This window comes from Molossus molossus, unplaced genomic scaffold, assembly GCF_014108415.1.
Source record: "Molossus molossus isolate mMolMol1 unplaced genomic scaffold, mMolMol1.p scaffold_m16_p_8, whole genome shotgun sequence".
NCBI classification, from domain to species: domain Eukaryota; kingdom Metazoa; phylum Chordata; class Mammalia; order Chiroptera; family Molossidae; genus Molossus; species Molossus molossus.
This window is the reverse complement of record NW_023425402.1, coordinates 90,437,922-90,457,805: the sequence shown is the minus strand read 5'-3', so window position 1 is coordinate 90,457,805 and position 19,884 is coordinate 90,437,922. Positions and strand designations below refer to the sequence as shown.

Sequence of the window (19,884 nt, the reverse complement as noted above, 5' to 3'; positions counted from 1 at the left end):
GCCCCTCACTGGAGATCAGGCCCACAACCTGGGCATGTGCCCTGACCAGGAATTGAACTGGCAACCTCTTGGTGCATGGCTCATGCTCAACCACTGAGCCACACCACTCGGGCTCTACTGGATCCTTTAAAGTCCATACATGTAGACTTTTCATAACAATAAAAATAAAGTTTTAAAAAATTGTAGTGACTTACTAAATAATCCTGACTTCAACTAAATGCTGTTTCTGAAGATACATATGTGTTAAAGCCCATTTTTTTGGTGGTAGGGGGGCTCTTTTTCAGCATTTTATTATTAAAATTTCAAACACATAGAAAGGTTTAAGTAATTATGCCTTAAATCATCCACATGCCCATTACCTATATTCTCAGATAACAGTTTGCTTATTTGCTTCATGATACAACTTCCCATCTATGGGATTTTTTAAGTTACTTTATTGATTGTACTTTTTCTGAGAAAGGATGTCTCTCTCTCTCTCTTTTTTTTAAACATAAAGGGATCCAAAGCAGAATATGATTATATTCATGATAAGTTTGTCTCCTAGGGAACTCTCAGACTTTGATAAAGATGGAGCACTGACACTGGATGAGTTTTGTGCTGCTTTTCATCTGGTAGTTGCTAGGAAGAATGGCTATGACTTACCAGAAAAACTCCCTGAAAGTTTAATGCCCAAACTGATTGACTTGGAAGACTCAGCAGGTAAGATCCAGGAGCTTGAAGACACCCAACTGCATGCCTTGATAAATAACACTTGGTTCTCAAAGCAAAATCAAGGTACATGTTAAAACTTAGCTTAAGAGCATAGACATTCATCAAGAGCATGTACATTTGCCGTTAGAATAATATGTACAGCCTGAACTTGGATTAATGTTTTGTCTATTTGGTCAGCTTTAAACAAAGATAAAGAATGTGTATGGCCCTGGCCTGTTTGGCTCAGCAGTTAGAGCTTCAGCCTGTGGTCCAGAGAGACCCGGGTTCAGTTCCCGCTAAGGGCATGTACCTCAGTTGTAGTTGGTCCCCGGCCCTGGTTGGGTTGTACAGGAGGCAGCCACTTGATGTGTCCCTTTCACGTCAATATTTCTCTCTCTCGCTCTCTTTCTCTTTCTCCTTCCCATTCTATCTGAACAAAAAATGGAAAAATGTCCTCGGATGAGGATAAAAAAAAAGAATGTATGCCACTATTTTACTTTACACCTGTGACTTACTGAGATTTAAAGAGCATTTCAAAGTGTCTTGTTATTTTGCCATCCTTTAATTGCATTTTATATTGTTTAAAGTGGGGAAAGTAGCCTGTCTCCATTATCAACATCTTTACATTTAATGCATCTTAATTTACTGAAGGAAAATGCCTGGTTTATCATTAGATCTTGGCAATCTGCAAGCATTTTCCTTTAAAAAGCCAATTTCTTCAGACTCTAAAGAAATCTGGAAACTTTGTGTTTGATGTGCATAATGCTACATTGTTAGGTTTACAAGAATGATTTTGTAAATGCTCATATTTATTGATAGCTTTATTTTAAAGAAAACAAGAATATAAGGGGAAAAATGAGTATGTTTTTCTTAAATTCTGAATGAATAAAAGAAAATCTAATGTTAAATTAATGAGTCTACTTAAAACTATATTATTGTCTTTGATTTTTCTATAAAAATTTTTTTAGATATGATGGAAGGAATTTTGTACTTTTAGAAGAGAATTTAAAACAAAATTTGGCTCTCAAAAGGGCATTCCTCTATTAGGCAGCGTCTGTTTAACCCAGAATTGCATATGATTTGACTTTATTGCCTAAATTATATAGTAGGAATCACATGTACGTTAGTACTCTCACAAAGAGAATGGTCTCTATAGAGTAAAGAATCTGAGTGTGATTCTAGTTTTGCTAATTACTCCTGTGACCTTGGACAAGTTCTAACCATTTGCTCTAATTTTTTTCTTATTTCTCCACCTGAAATGTTGATTCATATCATTCACATTTCAGGACCTCAATTGTACACTGTTTTATCAACCAATAGGTTGATTTAAAATTTTAGGGTTGGTTTTAGGTTTTTAGAAACATTATTCTATAAGAATCCTAGGATTTTCCTGATCATTTTAGGCAGTTGTTAGGCATCAGTTAACCTCTGACTGGAGCTGAAAGCTTAGTATTTTTTTGTTGGGTAATTTTGCTTCAAAATACTTTGATTTATCTAATTAAGAAGTAAACAAAAAAGAACTTCATTTCGTTTATTCAGTAGCAGCCAAAAGGGAAGAAACTGGTAGCTACAGACTTGCTGTGCCATTGATTTTAGAATTAGGCCTTGTGTCTAGAGTTTTTCTGTGACTTGAATCCTTTGAAACTGACAGCATAGTATAATTTAAGTCAAGCTTATTGTGTTCTGTGTCATTCAATGGAAACTTGTCTGATGATTCTGTTATCTTTTCCAATTACATTGGTGAGTCTGGCTTTTGCCTGTAGTTTTTTTTTTTATTCTTTTATTTAAGTAAAATCTGTTTGTTTTTTTGTCAACTTGATTTACTGCCTGAATTTTAAGACTGATGATTCAAGTAGCAGTTCTTTTCTGGGCATTTTTCTTTCTGTTAAATCTGTTTATTCAAGAGTCACTCTTATTTTTCCCCTGCATGTATTTGTGCACTATTGTTCTGGCTATCATTTTAAAGGTATCAAAGACTCAGATAGTTTTATCCCATTTCAACATAATCTATATAGTTTTCTGATGAAATTTATTGTAAACATTTGGACACATGATATTAAATTTCAGTCTGCTTTGCCTGCTAATAAATGATAAATTTGAAATTTTGTTAATTTGGGGGTGGGGAAACTGATTAATCTTTTTTTCTCTCCCAGCTATCATAAGCCTGAGATTCTTATGAGACAAAGTCCTTTGAATATAGAAATTGTCATGTGACACTGTGGATCATTCACGATCTGTAAAAATCCTTTTAAATAGCTATGTTTTTAGAAGTTCATATTTGAAGGGGAAACACCCAGATAGTTTCTTTAGGCTCACCTGAACATTCATTATATATATTTCCTCTATGGAGACTTTCTGACTTACAGACAAAAGTAGTTTCTGTCTTATCTGATCTTTTCTACATGCTGTTTATTGTGGCATACATCACACTGAATCCTGGTTTGTTTGTTTTTTCCCTCTTTCTACCATTAACATTCTGAGTTTCTTTTAATAAACAAAAAAGGAAATGTATCATTCACTGTAGTATCCCCAGGATCTAGCATTTTGCAGGCATGTACTAAGTTGCTCAGTAAATATTTACTCAGTGAATTAATGCTAAATTAATGCCATTTTTAAAGTAGGATATTTTTCCTGACATATTTGTATCTTTGAAAATATAGTCTTTTGTTATATGTTTGTAATGTTGGGACATAACTAAAATAGTCACTCCACAAGAATTCTGTATTTATAATTTAATAACTCAGAAAAATAATGAAAATGTTGACTTGAGTTAGTTGTTTGGAGAAATGAGCTAGGCTTTTAAAGGCATGCAGACATGGGCGGAATAGATACGTATATTTTCCAAAATTATGTGAACAAGTTTACAGTATGAAATAGCAGATAAAATAAAATAGCTAAGGATCATAGGTACAAGTACTTGGATCTGAATTAAAATTTAACATCAGCACTAGGTTTGGCAAGTAAATAAAAAAGGAAATTTAGTTTTTGTTGTTTTACAAAAGAAAGCATACAAAATTCATCTGTGGAAACAGATTTCTGCAGCTGAATTCAAGAAAGAATGTTTATCTTTTAAGAATAGTTATCTTCTTTAAAATAAAAAAAGATTAAGGTGACCTGTTAGCCTAACACAAACTACATCTTAAAAGGGGGGAAAAACATGTTGAGATTCTTTGCATCGTAAAATCAGTCTCCCAAAAATCTTTGTGGCATAGTTGCAATTTTACATATACTGTATTTATGTAATTATTTGATAAATATCTGTGTTAAGCTACACTAGAGGCTCTTTGGTGGTCAGTAACTAGATCAATCGGTCTTATTCATTATATCTCAGCACCTAACAGAGTGCAAATCGAGTACATAATTACTGTCATCCCTCGCCACTTTGCACTTCGACTTTCGCGGCTTCACTTTATTGTGGTTTTTTCAAATACATTCATTAAAAGGTTGATCAAGACAGTGAAAATGATACAGCGCGTGCTCAGTTGTCTTGAGTCAATTATACACCCCTGTATTACAATTACAATTAAAATTACTCTACGTGTGGACTGTAGGCCTTGTATTCGAGCACCCCTGCAAATCCTTCAATACCAGGTGCAACCACTCGACCACTCCTTGTGTGTGGGCAATAACTTTTTTCCAAAAAATTGGATGTGGTGAAACCAAGCCAATCAGAGTGTGCTGTTCACTGATTGGCTATCCTATCCTCTTCCTGTCCTGGCCACTGATTGGCTCAGCCTCATGCAAGTTTGTTTCTCTCATACATGCTTCTGCATCACTGTGCATCAGAAGCATCTTTGCTCTTATAAGTGTTTGCGATTTCTGAGAACTTTTATCTAAGCCCCACGATGGCTCCTAAACATGCTGCTGCTTCTAAGCCTTCTGACAATGAAATTAAGTGCCAGAGGAAGGTGCTTACCATCCAGGAGAAGGTGAAACTCTTGGATATGATCAAAGATGTCAAGAAAATCGTGGAGGTTGCCTGCCATTACGACTCGAATGAGTCTACTGTTTGCTCCATCCGTAAAGATGAAAAGTACATCCGTGCAATGGCTACTGTCTCTTTCAAGAAGGAAGCAAAGCACGTCGTGACAAGTCGTAATAAGTTCATAATAAAAATGGAATCTGCCCTAGCTGTTTGGATCAGCGACAGCCACAAGAAAAACATTCCATTGGATTCGCTGGTCATCCGGGAGAAGGCGAAGCAGCTCTGTCAGCACTGTATGGTGAACAGACCTCAACCAGGACCCTCTTCTGCAACGTTCATGGATTTCACAGTGAGCAAGGGTTGGTTCGAGAAGTTCCAGAAGAGGTATCATCTGAAGAGTGTAGTTCTCCACAGAGAAGCTGCCTCTGCTGACCAGTCTGCAGCAGAGGACTACGTGAAAAACACGTTCCAGAAGATCCTTGAGGAGGGCGAGTATCATCCAGAACAGGTGTTCAATATGGACTAAACAGGACTGTTCTGGAAAAGAATGCCTTCCTGGACATTCATTTTCAAGGATGAAGCCAAGGTCCGTGGTTTCAAGGTATATAAGGATCGCGTGACTATTGTTATGTTTGGAAATGCTGAGGGGCTTTTGCTCAAGCCTGCCCCTATCTACAAGGCCAAGAACCCTAGGGCCGTGAAGAATAAAAACAAGAAACTGCTGCCAGTGCATTGGATGCACAAGGGCTGGATCATGAAGCAGCTGTCATTGGACTGGTTCCATGAGTGCTCCATCCCCCAAGTCAAGCTGTATCTCACAGAGAAGGGACTCGTGTCTAATGTCCTTCTCATGGACAGTGCTGGAGGTCATGCGCAAGACCTATCCTACGACGGTGTGCGGATTGAGTTCCTTCCTCCCAACACCACTTCGCTGATCCAGACCATGGATCAAGGTATTATTTGCACGTTCAAGGTTCTCTACACGCAAAACACCCTGCAGCACCTCGTCGAAGGCATGGACCTGGAGGAGAATTTCTTGCTGAAGGAGTACTGGTGGCAGTATACTATCGTGACCTGTCTGAAGAGCATCCAGGCCATGTTGAAGGACATAAAGATGAAGACTGTGAAGGCCAGCTGGAGATGTTGTGACCTGAAATTGTCCACGACTACAGAGGATTCACCCCAGAGGATGTATGCAACTCGGCAGTGGATAAGGCAGTTAGGCTAGCCTGGATGCTGGGAGGAGAAGGTTTCACAGCTGGAGACATATTCAGATCCCTTAACTGATGAGGATCTGGTGAAGATGACTAAGTCTGCAAGTGAGGAGGAGGAAGAGCAGCCAGAGGTTCCTGGGGGTCAGGAGGAGCATCTCTCACAAGTTGGAGAACTATTAAGGTAGTACAGGACATGATTGGCAAATGGGACCCACAAATGATGCATGCATTGCGGTTCCAGAATGCACTTGATGGAGTGATGGAACCCTGCAAAGCCTCCTCACGCATATGAAAAGAGCACCAGCAACTGCCTGTCACAGTGTTCTTCAGCTGCGCACCCAGCCACCCGCTGCCTACTCCTAGTGCTCCTTCAGCAGATCACCATGACACACCTGCTGAAGATACTGCACCACCTGAAGACTCTTCTGCTGAGGTCGTGCCTTCAGAGGGGCAGTAACCTTGCTCTTCTTTGCTGTGCAATACATCTCTTCATCGCTTCATCATTGAACAAGTTGCACTATTTTCATAGGTTAGTGATTGTGTGTAAGAACTGTGTGTGTATGTAATTAAATGTACAATAATAATACGATATTTGTAACGTCTAGTATGTCTTATTTTCTCTTATTTTGTCTAATGGGTAATACAAGTGTAATGGTGACTAAAGGTGTTATTTCATGTCTAGAGGGCTCTAATAATGTAAAAAACGTATTTAGAAGGTCGTAAACAGGTTTTCTATGCTCTAACTGTGAAAATATTCGCTTTACGAATAAAGAATCCTACTTCGCAGAAATTCATTTATCATGGTAGAGTCTGGAACTGATCAACTGCGCTAAACGAGGGCCGACTGTAGACATTTTTTAAATGACTAAATGGCTTAACTACTTGTTTTCTAAACTGTTTTCCATCTTCACACCACAATGCCCACATGAGTAACTCAGTAATAATCTGACTAAATGTTCAAAGAGGGAAAGAAATATGCTCCCCATTCTGTCTCCTCCTTCATAATCACTGCTTTATACAGTAAATTTGAGCAGATTTTCATTGTTATGATACACAACATAGATCCTCAGACTCCTAAAGTACTTCTAAATGAATGTTTTAATCTATAGTTGAGACTAACTTGATTAAGAGTTTTTCTGTATTCATCCAGAAAATGTTAACATTAAAAGCTTACACAAGTATCACATGCAGATATCTGTTTTAACACAAGTGCTTTCACACTATATATCCCTGATTTTTTTTCTTATAATGTTGGACACCTTTGCACTGTCATCTACAGACCTGTTATCTGAATTTAACCAGTCTCTTACTGATGGATTTTGAGGTAGTTTCTTGGCTTTGCCTTTAAAACAGTGCTGCTTTGGACATGCTTCTACATATATCTTTGTACAAAGAACCCAGAATCTTTGTTTTTGAAAATTCACTCTCCAAGTGCCTTAGTTGCAGAGGAAAAAATAATGAAAATATGCACTAATATTGATCATTAACTTTCTAATTAAGGACTTAACTTCTCAAGGCTCCCCACCCTCATACACACACATATACTGTCTTAACACTAGAATTGTTTATCTCCAGATAGTTGGGTATTATTACTCACAGATCAGTATAATTGCAAATATTGGCGAAGATGCACCATTTAATGAAATTGGCCAAAATGATTAGAGCTCCTCAAATTCTTGGCAGAGACATTGGCAAACAAGGCTAGCTAATATGAGAACAAATCTCTACAGGATGAAACATTAGGGACTTTAAAAGATGATAGTTTAAATATCAGTTGATTAGTAAGAGTACTTGGGAATAATTAATGATACCTTTAAAAATAATAGTTACTATTATTTTGCAGAAATGACTTTTTTTTTTTTACTTTTGTGTTATAAAAGTCAGAAGTGAATGAAGAGTGTCTCTCTTCCTCTGTTAGAAAGAAAACTCCATGGAAATGGGAGCCTGTCTTCTTGCTCATATTATATTTTTATTTACTGTATTCATGTGTGGGTCCACAGTAAATGTTCATCGACTAAATTCATGCTTTTATTAATTTTGTCACCAAATTGCACCCACAAAATCTAACATCTTTCATTCTTTGTACTCATTTTCACAATTTTCTGTTTAAATGTTGAAGACAAAGCCCCAATTACATTTCTTTTCCTCTTTATGAAATTATAGTTCTTATATTAAGTGGATTAACTTTAAATGGGCTTTTTCCATTTTTAGCTTAGGTAATGGGAACCTCCTATATCTGTAGGTAATGTTCTTTGAAGTATAACAGCTGAGTAAAATAGTAGTTGCTCTAAAATGTTGATCAGTACTGCCAAAAAAAAGTCAACTAATATGATTAATTAGTATTTTGGGTGAATGCTTTGTTTGATTTCAAACCTTATTGGACACATTTTACTTTTTTTCATCTTTGATTTTATTTTAAATCTTATAAGACTTCTACATAGACCTTCTTAAGGTTGGCTTACTGTGTAAGTTTCGTTTTGTGGCATGTTGGGAGAAATGAAATTAATTTTGGAAATAGAATATAGTTTTTGATCCATATAACATTCAAAACAAAGCACATCTGAAACTGCGTTTAATTTATTTCTGCATATGCACTGCTTATCCCTATTTTTTAAGTATGAATGAAAAAGGTACTATTTCTAGCTTTTCTCAGAGACTTAAAATTTATCAAAACCTCTTTATTCTTTATTTTAAATAGTATATCTTGTAAGAATATTGACATTTCAAGTAAATAAAAACTATAGTTACTTTGCTTTGAGGAAGCTATTAAATGAAATTGGAACCTTGAATCTTTATGATTGAAGAATTCTTTCTATAAGTTTTGCTACTTGAAAACAAAATAAGTTGGAAACCATAAGACTTTAGGGCGTGTATATATTTCTATAAGATAATAATAGCTGGCAGTCATTTTTGAAACAGTGTTTTAGTATGTAGAATATAACACTAAGAAAATAAGAGAAGTTTAGGGTGGGTAGGTTATAAACCTAGGTAAAAACTGAAGCTCTTTAAGAAAAGTTGTTCAGCAAGTTCACTGTACTGAATTGAATCTGTGGACTTTTCAGAGTCTTTGGAGGATAGAAGGGTGAAAACTATGGACAGCATTCTTATTTTCTAGTGTAATCCTGAAAAATATGGTTTGCATTCATTTAATTTGCACTCATTGCTAACTAAAATGTAGACTGACAGTACGTCAATATGATCACACAGGGTTGTATCTTCCTAACACACTTTCATACATAGAAATACTTTTTGCATAAGGCCCTTTTGGGGTTGACTTTAACAAATAATTTAGGCTCATGCTCTTCTTTTTCAGCCCTGATGCTCTGATGATGTCAGGGGCAGAGCAGAACCCTCAGGAGGGAGGCAGGGTTGACACAGTGTTCCAGCAGGAGGCTAGGTTGGAACACTGCATCAGGTAAGAGTAAAACTACACCCCTGCCTCCATGAGGATAGTCTTAAAGACCAGCTTTTGTGGGTGGGCATGAAGCTCTTTGTTGGAGTATTTGTAGGGAACCAAGGAGGTATAGCTTATTTATAGACCTAGTACTCATGATTGTTAGTTTCTAGAACATAGGTAGGTAGTTTGCTCTTTTTCTACTGCCTTTTGCTGTTCTACATGTGAAGCAGGAAAGAAGCAATGTGTAATTTTGCTAATTCATTCCAGAAATAATTTTGGGGTTTTCTAAGACAGTGAATTTTTTAGTCTTAGAACCCCTTTACATCCTTAAATTATCATGGACCCCAAAGAACCTCTGCTTATGTGACTTAGCTCTATCAATGGTTGCCCTATTAGAAATGAAAAATGATAAAATTTTTAAATGTTTATGGCTGTTTTAAATAACAATTATAAACCCCTTAAATATTAGCATAAATATTTTTAGGAAAATATATTCCCCAAAATAAAATAAAACATTATGAAAAGGGAGGCATTGTATTACATTTTTGTAAATCTCTTCAATATCTATTTTAGTAGAAGACAGCTGGATTTTCGTATTTGCTTCTGCATTCAGGCTGTTAAATGTTACTTTGTTTGAGGTATCAGGGATCATCAGAGTAAGCCCTGAGGGCCAAATCCAGTCTGCTGACTGTTTTTGTATAGCCTACAACAATAAAGTGTTTTGTTTTTTCTTTTTAATAATTGGAGAATAAAAAGAAAAATATTTATAACACATGAAATTCAAATTTACTGCCTATTAATAAAATAAAGCCAAGCTCATTCTTTACTAATTATCGTGGCTGCTTTTGCACTGTAGCAGCAGAGTTGAGCAGTTGCACCAGAGACCATGTAGCCTGCATGCCTAATGTATTTACTATCTGGCCCTGGGTAGAAAAAGGTTGCCAATCCCGAGTATGTGAAGAAAGTTTTGTCTTGCTTAGTGAAAGGAAGGACTATTTTTAGATAATTATGGATATTCTTTGGTTCTACACCAAATGTCTACAAAATGGTAATTTCTTAAAGGTAATTGAAACGTGAAAGCTGAATTATTTGTACTATCACATTAAAATCCATAGATCTGTCTTACACTTTGAATATGCTTTGGATACATCTTTTGCCCATGCATGATTTTATAACATAATTGATTATTCATAAAATTTTAGTTTATTGAGTTATACAGATCTTTCAAGTGTTGGGATATTTTATTATAAAATATTTTAAAAGCATATTTGCTAATGCTACAACCTATCTCATCAAAGAAGTCTATAAGTTCTGAGAAGCTCTTGAGCTTGTGGATATGGATACACATTTTCCAAAATTCTAATTTTCTCTTGAAAGGACAAAGTTTATTATTAGTAACAATACTGAACCCAGTTGCTTTCCTGAAGTGACAGGCTCACTTAATTGATTTTTGAGAAACTGCCTAATAACTGAGTCTGAATAATTACAGTTTATCAGCTGTTCTTTAAAGAAAAATTGTGTTCCATGAAAAAAGTGGCCTGTTCAGCTGAGAGCTGACACAAGAACTTTTCCTGGAGATGATCGTCATTGTGCTTTGATAAGGAGCAAAAGTTTTCTATGGATATAGATATAGATATAGACACACACACATATATATATACACATGTACACACACACACGCATTTCTCATTTTGCTTCACAAAGTATTAATATAGATGTGTATTCAGGGCTGAGATTTTTTTTTTCCTTCTCTTTTTTGATTTTAGAGGAAGGGAGAGGAAGAGAAAGATAAAAACACCAATTGACTGCCTCCTGCATGCCCCCCACTGGGGATTTGGCCCACAACCTGGGTATGTGCCCTGACCAGGAATTGAACTGGCGACCTTCTGGTACATGGGTCGATGCTCAACCACTGAGCCACACCAGGAGGGCCAGGGCTGAGATTTAATACAAATAATTTTTACTGCTTAATTGTGAACATTCTTCAGGGAAATTGACATGCCTATTTATTTATTTTTAACTGGAATGCATGGGGGTGAAGAATACAATGACTAGTACAGGGTGGAGCAAAAGTAGGTTTACAGCTGTTTGTATGGAAAAAATACAGTAATTAGTGTAAATAATAATACAAGGATAAACTCTGTTTCACGTACTCACAACTGTAAACTATTTTGCCCATTATGTATATTTTGGTACCACTGCCTTGTTTCTTGTTGATAAGCAGCTTTACCCATCATTGCTTTTGTACCATCAGTTCAAATGCCAACACAAGAAAAAGGTACTATTATTATTATTATTATTACAAAAAACTTTTTGACTTTTCAGATGCCCTAAAAGAATCATGGGGTTTCCCTGGAGTGCATGGTCCATGGTTTGGGAACTGCTACTCTAGGAAAATGACCATATTGGAATATTTATGAAGTATAATTATTTGGGTGACTACTATACGTCAAGAGGCTGGACCCGTAGTGGGTCCAGCTCTGTACCAGTGAATTTCAGAGGTTCCCTAAATCTATCCCAAATTATAACTACCCTGTAGTGGGGGTAGGGCACAGTGTGGTCCTACATTTGCCAGTAGAAGGCTGAGAGTGGAGTCTAGAAAGCCAGACCACGGCCCCAATTTGCCCTAAGATGACATTTGAAACTTAAGTATTATAATCTGACTATAGATAGTTTCTTTTGAAAATTAATCACCCTATACTTAATACTATTTTAATTTTGTTTATTTTTCTTTAATTCTATTTTGCTTTGCTGAATCTTTTTTTTTTTTTTTTTTTTTTTAATCTTCACCCGAGGACATTCTTGCATTTATCCTCAGAGCAGGAGGGAGAGAAGGGGGAAGAGAGAGAGAGAGATACATTAATGTGAGAGAGACACATCGACTGGTCGCCACCCACACAACCCCAACTGGGGCCAGGAACAAACTGCAACCGAGGTACGTGCTCTTAATGGGAACTGGACCCTTGACTCTCTGGTCCACAGGCCAGTGCTCTAACTGCTGAGCCAAACTGACCATGGCTTGCTGAATCTCTTAAAGACACTTCTCCATTCACCATCCTCCTGACATAGTTTCAGTTTCGTTAAACTGTCAAATGTATAGCCATTATCTCCTTTTCCTTAACTTCTTTTCTCTTTGTTATCATAGGAAAAAAAGTTCATAATTTTTGTTCACACTAAAAACCACAAGCTATCCCCATGAGATGCTTGCTGCTACTATTTATCATAAATGCTTTTTTTCATTAGTTTTTTCTCTAAGAACTTTGATTTAAGAGCCTTCATAGAACATTATCTGAAGCCTGTCTACCTCTTACTGTTTCTATGCTACTCTGACACCTTTATTGAGAAAGGGATAGGATTAAGAAAGAAACAGCAACAACTTCTGATCTTACAAAACAAAAATTTATCAAAATACAGTGCTGGACTGCAAATTAGTATGACTACAAACAAATATATTAGAGTAAGTAAAATGGACGTATTCTGAGATAGTCATGTAACAAAATAGGGCAAAGAGAAATTGAGTACTTTTTCAAAAAGTAGTTTTTCATATCAGGAGTTTTGGTTCTAGGAAAGTAACAGTAAAGGAGAATGAATTTAATGAAGAAGAACATGAAAAGCAACTCATTCAATAAGTATTTGCATGCCTAGTATGTATTAGGTTCTGTGTTAGGTGCTAAACTGTGAAGAAAACTACTTTTGAATGAATTGAAAGGTTAAAACCTATACATTGCTAAGTTATTGTATGACTTTTTATTTAGGAATTTGAAGTACAGTGCTAGCATTTAATGAAAAATGTCTTTTTTTTTTAAATCTCAGAGAGGAAGGGAGAGAGAGAAATAGAAACCTGTTGCCTCTTGCACGCACCCCAACAGGGGATCAAACCCAAAACCTGGGTATGTGCCCTGAACAGGAATTGAACCCGCCACCTTTTGAAGTATACAGAACAATGTTCCAACCAACTGAGCCATACTGGCCAGGGCCAAATGTCTTTCTTTCTGGTGGAGAAACTCAGATGCTGTTTTATTCAACTTGCCCATGGTCAAACAGTGAGATAGTGACAGATGTTGGAATAATGTTTTGTTATAGGTTCTAAATAGATTTGGCAATTAATGTGACTTTCAGACTGGGATTATATTCAAAGCCATGTAAAACTTGGAAAGATTGAAATAAGAATTAAGTTACCATTAAAAGTCCTTCTGTTTTTAAATTGCAGTTTAAGAGATATTTTAAATTAAGGCTTAACTAATTAAAAGTAAACTATGATACCACATAGTACTTTAAAAACAACTTTGAAATTGTGTCATGGATTTGTAGCTTTCTCAGTGAAGTCTGTGAGTGCCAGTGGCCTAATGATAAAAGTGTGTTTCATGTGGGCTCACTGACTGCTTTGTACTCATGCCTGGGACTCCTCCTCTCCTTTTTCTGTCTGCCCTACAAATGTAGGCTGCTTTTTGGTGACAGGGGAGACTAGTAGAGAACATGTGAGTGACTTAGTGTGAATTAGCAGTTCCCAAAGTATATTCCAGGAGAATATTGAGGGATTTTATTTGGTGAAAACGGTTTGTGTTTGGGGAAAACGGATTTAAATAGTTTATTTGCTCTAGGGCCTTACAAGTCTTAGATATACAAATGTTCGTGGAGATGCTTCAACAGGGAGTTTTACAGTACCCCAAATTTATCTGAACAGAAAAAAAATCTTGAACCTAAATTTTAAAGCACCTCACTGATTAATATTCCATTAAATACACTTTGGGAACTGGTACGAATTCATCCCTATTGTCAGAACATGATTCAAAATGTATGCTATTATATTATTATTATGATAACATTCTCTTTTCTTTTTATTCCTAACTAGAATTTATTTTCATGGAAAACTATGGTTTTGGGTAGACAGTAAGTAGCAGGAATAAGTACTGCCTAATTGATTGTTAAAATGTTTATTTTTCAATTACAGTTGACATTCAATATAAAAATGTTTATTTTAGGAACATGAGGAAAAGAGATTCAGATTATAAATTAATACTTATCAAATTCTTCAGTTAGGTTTTTTTTTTTAATACATAGTATTTCTAAACTAAATATATTATTTATGGAGAATTTCTCTATTTTCTAATTGCAGGTGTTGGGGATCAGACAGGCGAGGTAGGTTACTCAGGCTCTCCTGCAGAAGCTCCGAGCAAGTCGCCGTCAATGCCGTCCCTAAACCAGGCTTGGCCAGAGATGAATCAGAGCAGTGAGGTTAGCAAAACTTCCTTTCCTTTCATTAACATTAACTTTGTTAAGGTAAGACGCTCCAAACAGTAATTTTAGCATCTAGCTCTTTCAGCATATATGCATATTTAAGATTACATATAAATAAGATTATGATAAATGTTTGTAATTATGTGACTGAGGTTTTCAAAGTACTTTTTCACATATATACTGTCCTTTGATTTCCACTACTCATTTTTTAAAAATACTTTTTTATTGGTATTTTAGAGAGAGAGAAAGAAACATCGATGTGAGAGAAAAACATCGATTGGCTGCCTCCTGCATACCCTTACTGGGGATTGAGCCTGAAACCTGGGATGTGCCCTGACCGGGAATTGAACTGGGACCTCTCAGTCCATGAGATGACACTCAATCCACTGAGCTACACCGGCCAGGCCACCACTCATTCTTGCTAAAATCTTGTGAGTTAGACAGGGCAGACACATGCAGTTTGCAGTCAAAAGAGTGAATGTCTTGGCCAAAATAGCTCATAGCCATTGAGGGACAAGAGCTTAGACACAAGTCCTTTGACATGCGGTCAGCTACAACACCCACCATGTCACACTGCCTTTTCATCCCTGTAAGCAAGGTGTGTGGTAATACATTCGGAATCTTAGCATGGGAAGCGATATGAGAAGTTACTAACCCAGCTTTGCACATGAAAAATGTACTTTCTTCAACCCAGATTATTTATAATTATTTTGTTTTATTTAATACAAAATTAAATTTAACCCTATTAAATTGAGTCTATTGCACTCCCTCTCCTCCTCCTTACTTGGGAACTCCATGATATAAAACGATAAAAATAGAGCCACTCTGATTGGAATAAGGGAAGTGGTCCCTGTATTAAACCTTAGTGCTCTGTAGAACTTCAGTTTAAAAAAAATAGCTCTAACCTATTAGAACAGTTTTTTTTGTGTGTGAAAAAGTTCATTTTTTTCTTAAAAAAATTTTTTATATCACTTTTAGGTAGTGTTGCAGATTTAAAGTTTGTTGACTTTCAGAAAAAGATTCTAAACTTCTGTGCTTTCCATATCTTTTAAAGCCAGAAAAGTATTGGATTAAAGAGACACTTGTTAATTTTGGACAGTTGAAAAACAGAAGTAACTGGCAGGTTTAAAGGATTTGCTGCTGCTTAATGACATAATCACAGATACTGTACTTGAGACAACATGCCACTTGTCATACTATTGGATGTAAAAGCATGTATATAAGTGTTTTTTTAGGGAGAGGAATTAAGCCTTGAAAGAATTTACTAGTAAAGAGGCTTTATAGAGAGTAGGGTCATTGATCTTGAAACTATTTTTGCTCTCATTTAAAAAAAATATATCAGACTAAGAGTTCTTTTTTCATTGATATCAGCTCATAAATAAAGCAACTCTTTCTAAAGCATCTCAATTCTAAATTCCATACTCATTATAAATAAAATTGTGCATGATCATTAAAGACAAGGAATGGAAGTCCCTTTCATATTCTGATTTAAGCAGGTGCACTTTTTCTTTTTACATAATCCTAGCAAGTTTCATTTTGTAGTATTTGGTAGTAAGGTTATGAATGTCATATTATTTTTCTTCTAACTCTGTGTGGAAAATTAAAATGTTAATAAAACTAACGTTGATTTTGAGACATTTTAATAATTTTCTGCCACAAAGCACTAATGATTCAACAAATATTTATTCAGCATCTGAATATGGATGAGGCACTGTATGTAGGAGATAGCACTAACAGTAATAACAGCAGCACTAATAGTCATGAATCCTTAACATTTGTTGAGTACTTTTGATATGCCAGTTCTGTTCAAAAGCTCTTTACATATATGAACTCTACTTCCTCATAACAATCCTATGACAATAGGTATTATTAACCTCAAGTCACAGATGGTGAAACTGAAGCACAGAGAAGTTAAATAACTTGCCTAAAATTGTACAGCATGACTAGGATTCCAGTAGTCTGGTTCCAGAGCCTGTGCTCCTAAATACTATACTAAAGTTATGAAGATAAAAGTGTCTCTCTACCCTCCCAGTAGCTTACATACAGTCTTGTTAAACCAAGTACAACTTCATGAAACCTAATAGGTAACTAAATGCCTTCTTTTTGGCAAAAAATCTACATCTGAACTTTTCTCAACAGGTCATTGGATTTTAAAATCCTTCAGTACACATGCAACAATAATTATTGAAAAAACCAAAACAACAAATATTGGTAAATCACTCCCATAAAGTGACATCCATGATAAGAACGAATTATTGTGGACTCTCTTTATTCAAGCAGCACTTTGAATGTATCAGTATATTTTAATTTTCATGATTTCGAATTAATTTTTAGGCAAAGTTGAATGATTGTATTAATCATTTTTGTAGATGATTTTTATTGATGTATTAATTTGCTAATATTTAATTTCTACAAGTCTTCTTAAATTCAATATCACTTTTTAAATAAGTCGAACTTTGAAGCATAAAAATGTATATTTTTTCATACCGAATTTTAAAAGAAGGATTTTGGTTAATGGGGTAGGTGTGTCTGTGTGTAAACATTTGTTTGTATATATTGTATATGTGTAGATGTTTTCCCCTCTTCAGAGTACAACTGATAATTCTTAAGAATCAAATTGTAATGCAATTTTGATATAAAAATTCTATACTATTTTATTACCAAGATCTTCAAAACAAATGGAATTGACTAAAATTAATATTGGCTTATCACTCCACCTATGTTAAGAGGTATGGTTATTTGTGTGCCTCTTTTAGAAGAATAGTATTTCATATCAAAATACATCTTCTATATATAACACATACCCAGATGCTTGATTTGCTCTCATTGTGGCCGCATTCTGATTTTTCTAGCATGGGGGGGCGGTGCCTGGTTGGCAGTTCTGTCTTTTGGTCTGGCATGGTCCTGTTCGTAGTGCTGGTTGCAGGGGTTGACTTGCTACAGATTGACATAAGCTCAAACATATATTATAATTCCAGAATTCTTTGCATTTTATCTCAATTATATTTTATTAAGTATACATATGTACAAATATGTGCACGTACATAATAGAATCATCTTTCAGGGGTCGCACTGGCAAGTCATGCTGACTTGCTTTGTTTTGACCAAAAATTTGGTACTCAAAATTCTCTAACATCACCAAATCAATACATTAACATTTAAATGTTAAAAGGAGGATTTGAAGTTATTCTTTCAAATACATTTACATTGTTACCATTTATACCACTTAGACTCTGTAGCTAATTTGTGTTTTGAGGTTGAATTCTGTAAAGCTTTGAATCTCTTCATAGAGATTGCAATAAATTGTTACTATACATTTGACTGTAAAGCTTTTCACCTCTCATTACAAGACGACTCAGCATAGATGAGTATAAAATGTCTATGGAAAAGTAGAAATTATTGAATTTGGTCAGGCTATGAAACACAACTTGCAGTGCAACCTCTGAATTACTTTGCTAAATCTTCTCCAGTGATCTTTTACTCCATCTTTCTCATCGTGCTGACTTGTCTCTCCTCTGTCTGTTCAGCAGTGGGAGACATTTAGTGAACGCTCTTCAAGCTCACAAACTCTGACCCAATTTGATTCTAACATTGCACCAGCTGATCCTGTAAGTCAATCACTTAGCTTGCTTGTTTGAAATTAATTTTATTAACCCAAATTTCCATTCATTATGGTTTTTAGCTGATATGCATGATTCAGTGGAGTGCTTAGAGGGAAACGGTGGCAGGCTTTTCAATTTTTGTGTGCCCAATTGTGGAAAGAACTTTTTTTTAATCATTGTTTGTATTTTCTAGTTATTTTGGTGAGAGAAAACTGTATGTTTTTTTAAAATCTGGTAACGTGCGTCTAAAGAAGCATTTTGTGACAAATTATTTAGTTGACTTGTTTTCATTTGCCAATTGAGTATATGTTTTATTGAACATACTGTTTATTTTAGTGTAGTGACACTTGGTAAATACTCTTGTATTTGTATGGTTACACATCATGTAATATGTATTATGTATGTAAATATGCAATGTCATCTTTTATTTTAATAGTCCAAATGGTATGGCTTTGACTTTAGTAGTATGTTGATTTCTGTTGCAAGAGAATCAAGTTCAGCAAAACAATACAGAGTTGTTAGTCAAAGATTCCCATTGTGCAAAGGAGCCTGTCTTGTCTTCCTGTGGTTCACTGTGTTGCTCTGAAAAATGCTACAAAGTTCACATCCTGATATCAAAAATAAATTCTATTCTCATAGACTTAATTTCATATATGCCCCACCTATCCCTCAAGTTATTTGAAAACTTCAAAACCTTAGCTACTAATTATTTTTCCCACTGTTCATTCCTGCTTTTTCTTTTATTTCTTTTTCATTTAAAGAAAAGGACATACTAATAAACACTTCAAAAAGAAAAGAGGAAGTCAGTAGGAAGGGAAGAAAGGTGTAAAGGTAGGATTAAAAAGTGAACTCAGCCCTGGCCAGTTTGGCTCAGCGGTTAGAGCGTTGGCCCGCAGACCAGAGGCCCGGGTTTGGTTGCCACTACGGGCACATACCTCAGTTGCAGTTTGTCCCCGGCCCTGGTTGGAGTTGTGTGAGTGGCGACCACTTGATGTGTTTCTCTCACATCGATGTTTCTGACTCGCGCTCTCTCTCTCTCTCTCTCTCTCTCCCCCTCTCTCCCTCCCACTCTATCTAAAGATAAATTAAAAATGTCCTCGGGTGAGAATTTAAAAAAAAAAAGTGAATTCATTGGAAAGATATGAACAAAGTGACACAAGGCATACTTTCTAGGTGTTTCTGATCAAAGACAGCTGGCATTTATTAATTAAATGTAAAAATTGCCTTGTTATTTAATATGGATTTGGGAGAAAAGGCATTTAAAGAGAATAGTACAACAGTTTAATGGATCTTTGGTTTGTTTTAAGATTTTAAAGAATTTATATCTATTTGAAATATAGAGGATGCTGTTAAATTGAATTCAAACAGATAATATATGGAAGTGCTTTAAATGTGTTTTATAATTTATTAATAATTTAAGAGTCAGTTAATAATGTAGATCATCTGCGCCTTTTGCTTCTCTTGCTACTTTGAGGGCATTCATTAATCTTTGATGTTAGTCTCTGAAAAATGAAGGAGAAATTAAAAGGAAACAATTTCTGCTGCTTATTAGCAGCTATAATTAAGGTCTCTTGGAAAGTGACAGGTGCTATAAGCTAAAAGAAAATTTTACCTTAGCTCTCTCAGTTTCATTGCTCCATATTCTTATCTCCTTACACAGTCAAGTTAGTTTCATTTTAAAAATACTTTATTTGGAAAGGAAGGTTTGATGTAATAATAAACTCTATTCTCCAACCCTTAAGACAAATGAACAAAATTATTCATAGTGTTTTGATTTTTAGGTGAGGAAAGAACATTAAATATAAAAATGTAGAATTT

General features: G+C 35.5%; 1 protein-coding gene across 6 annotated transcripts in view; it reads left to right on the top strand.

Annotated features, from left to right (window-relative positions):
- REPS1 (RALBP1 associated Eps domain containing 1) overlaps positions 1-19,884 on the top strand; it is a 79,378-nt gene that overhangs the window by 41,461 nt on the left and 18,033 nt on the right. For 3 of the 6 annotated variants that reach the window (XM_036248173.1, XM_036248172.1, XM_036248175.1), the window contains exons 8-10: positions 545-699; positions 14,343-14,461; positions 17,992-18,072. In XM_036248173.1, coding sequence (XP_036104066.1) covers positions 545-699; positions 14,343-14,461; positions 17,992-18,072 — 355 coding nt within the window. The remainder of the gene's footprint in view (positions 1-544; positions 700-14,342; positions 14,462-17,991; positions 18,073-19,884) is intronic. The other 3 variants (XM_036248177.1, XM_036248176.1, XM_036248174.1) reach the window with 2 other exon arrangements.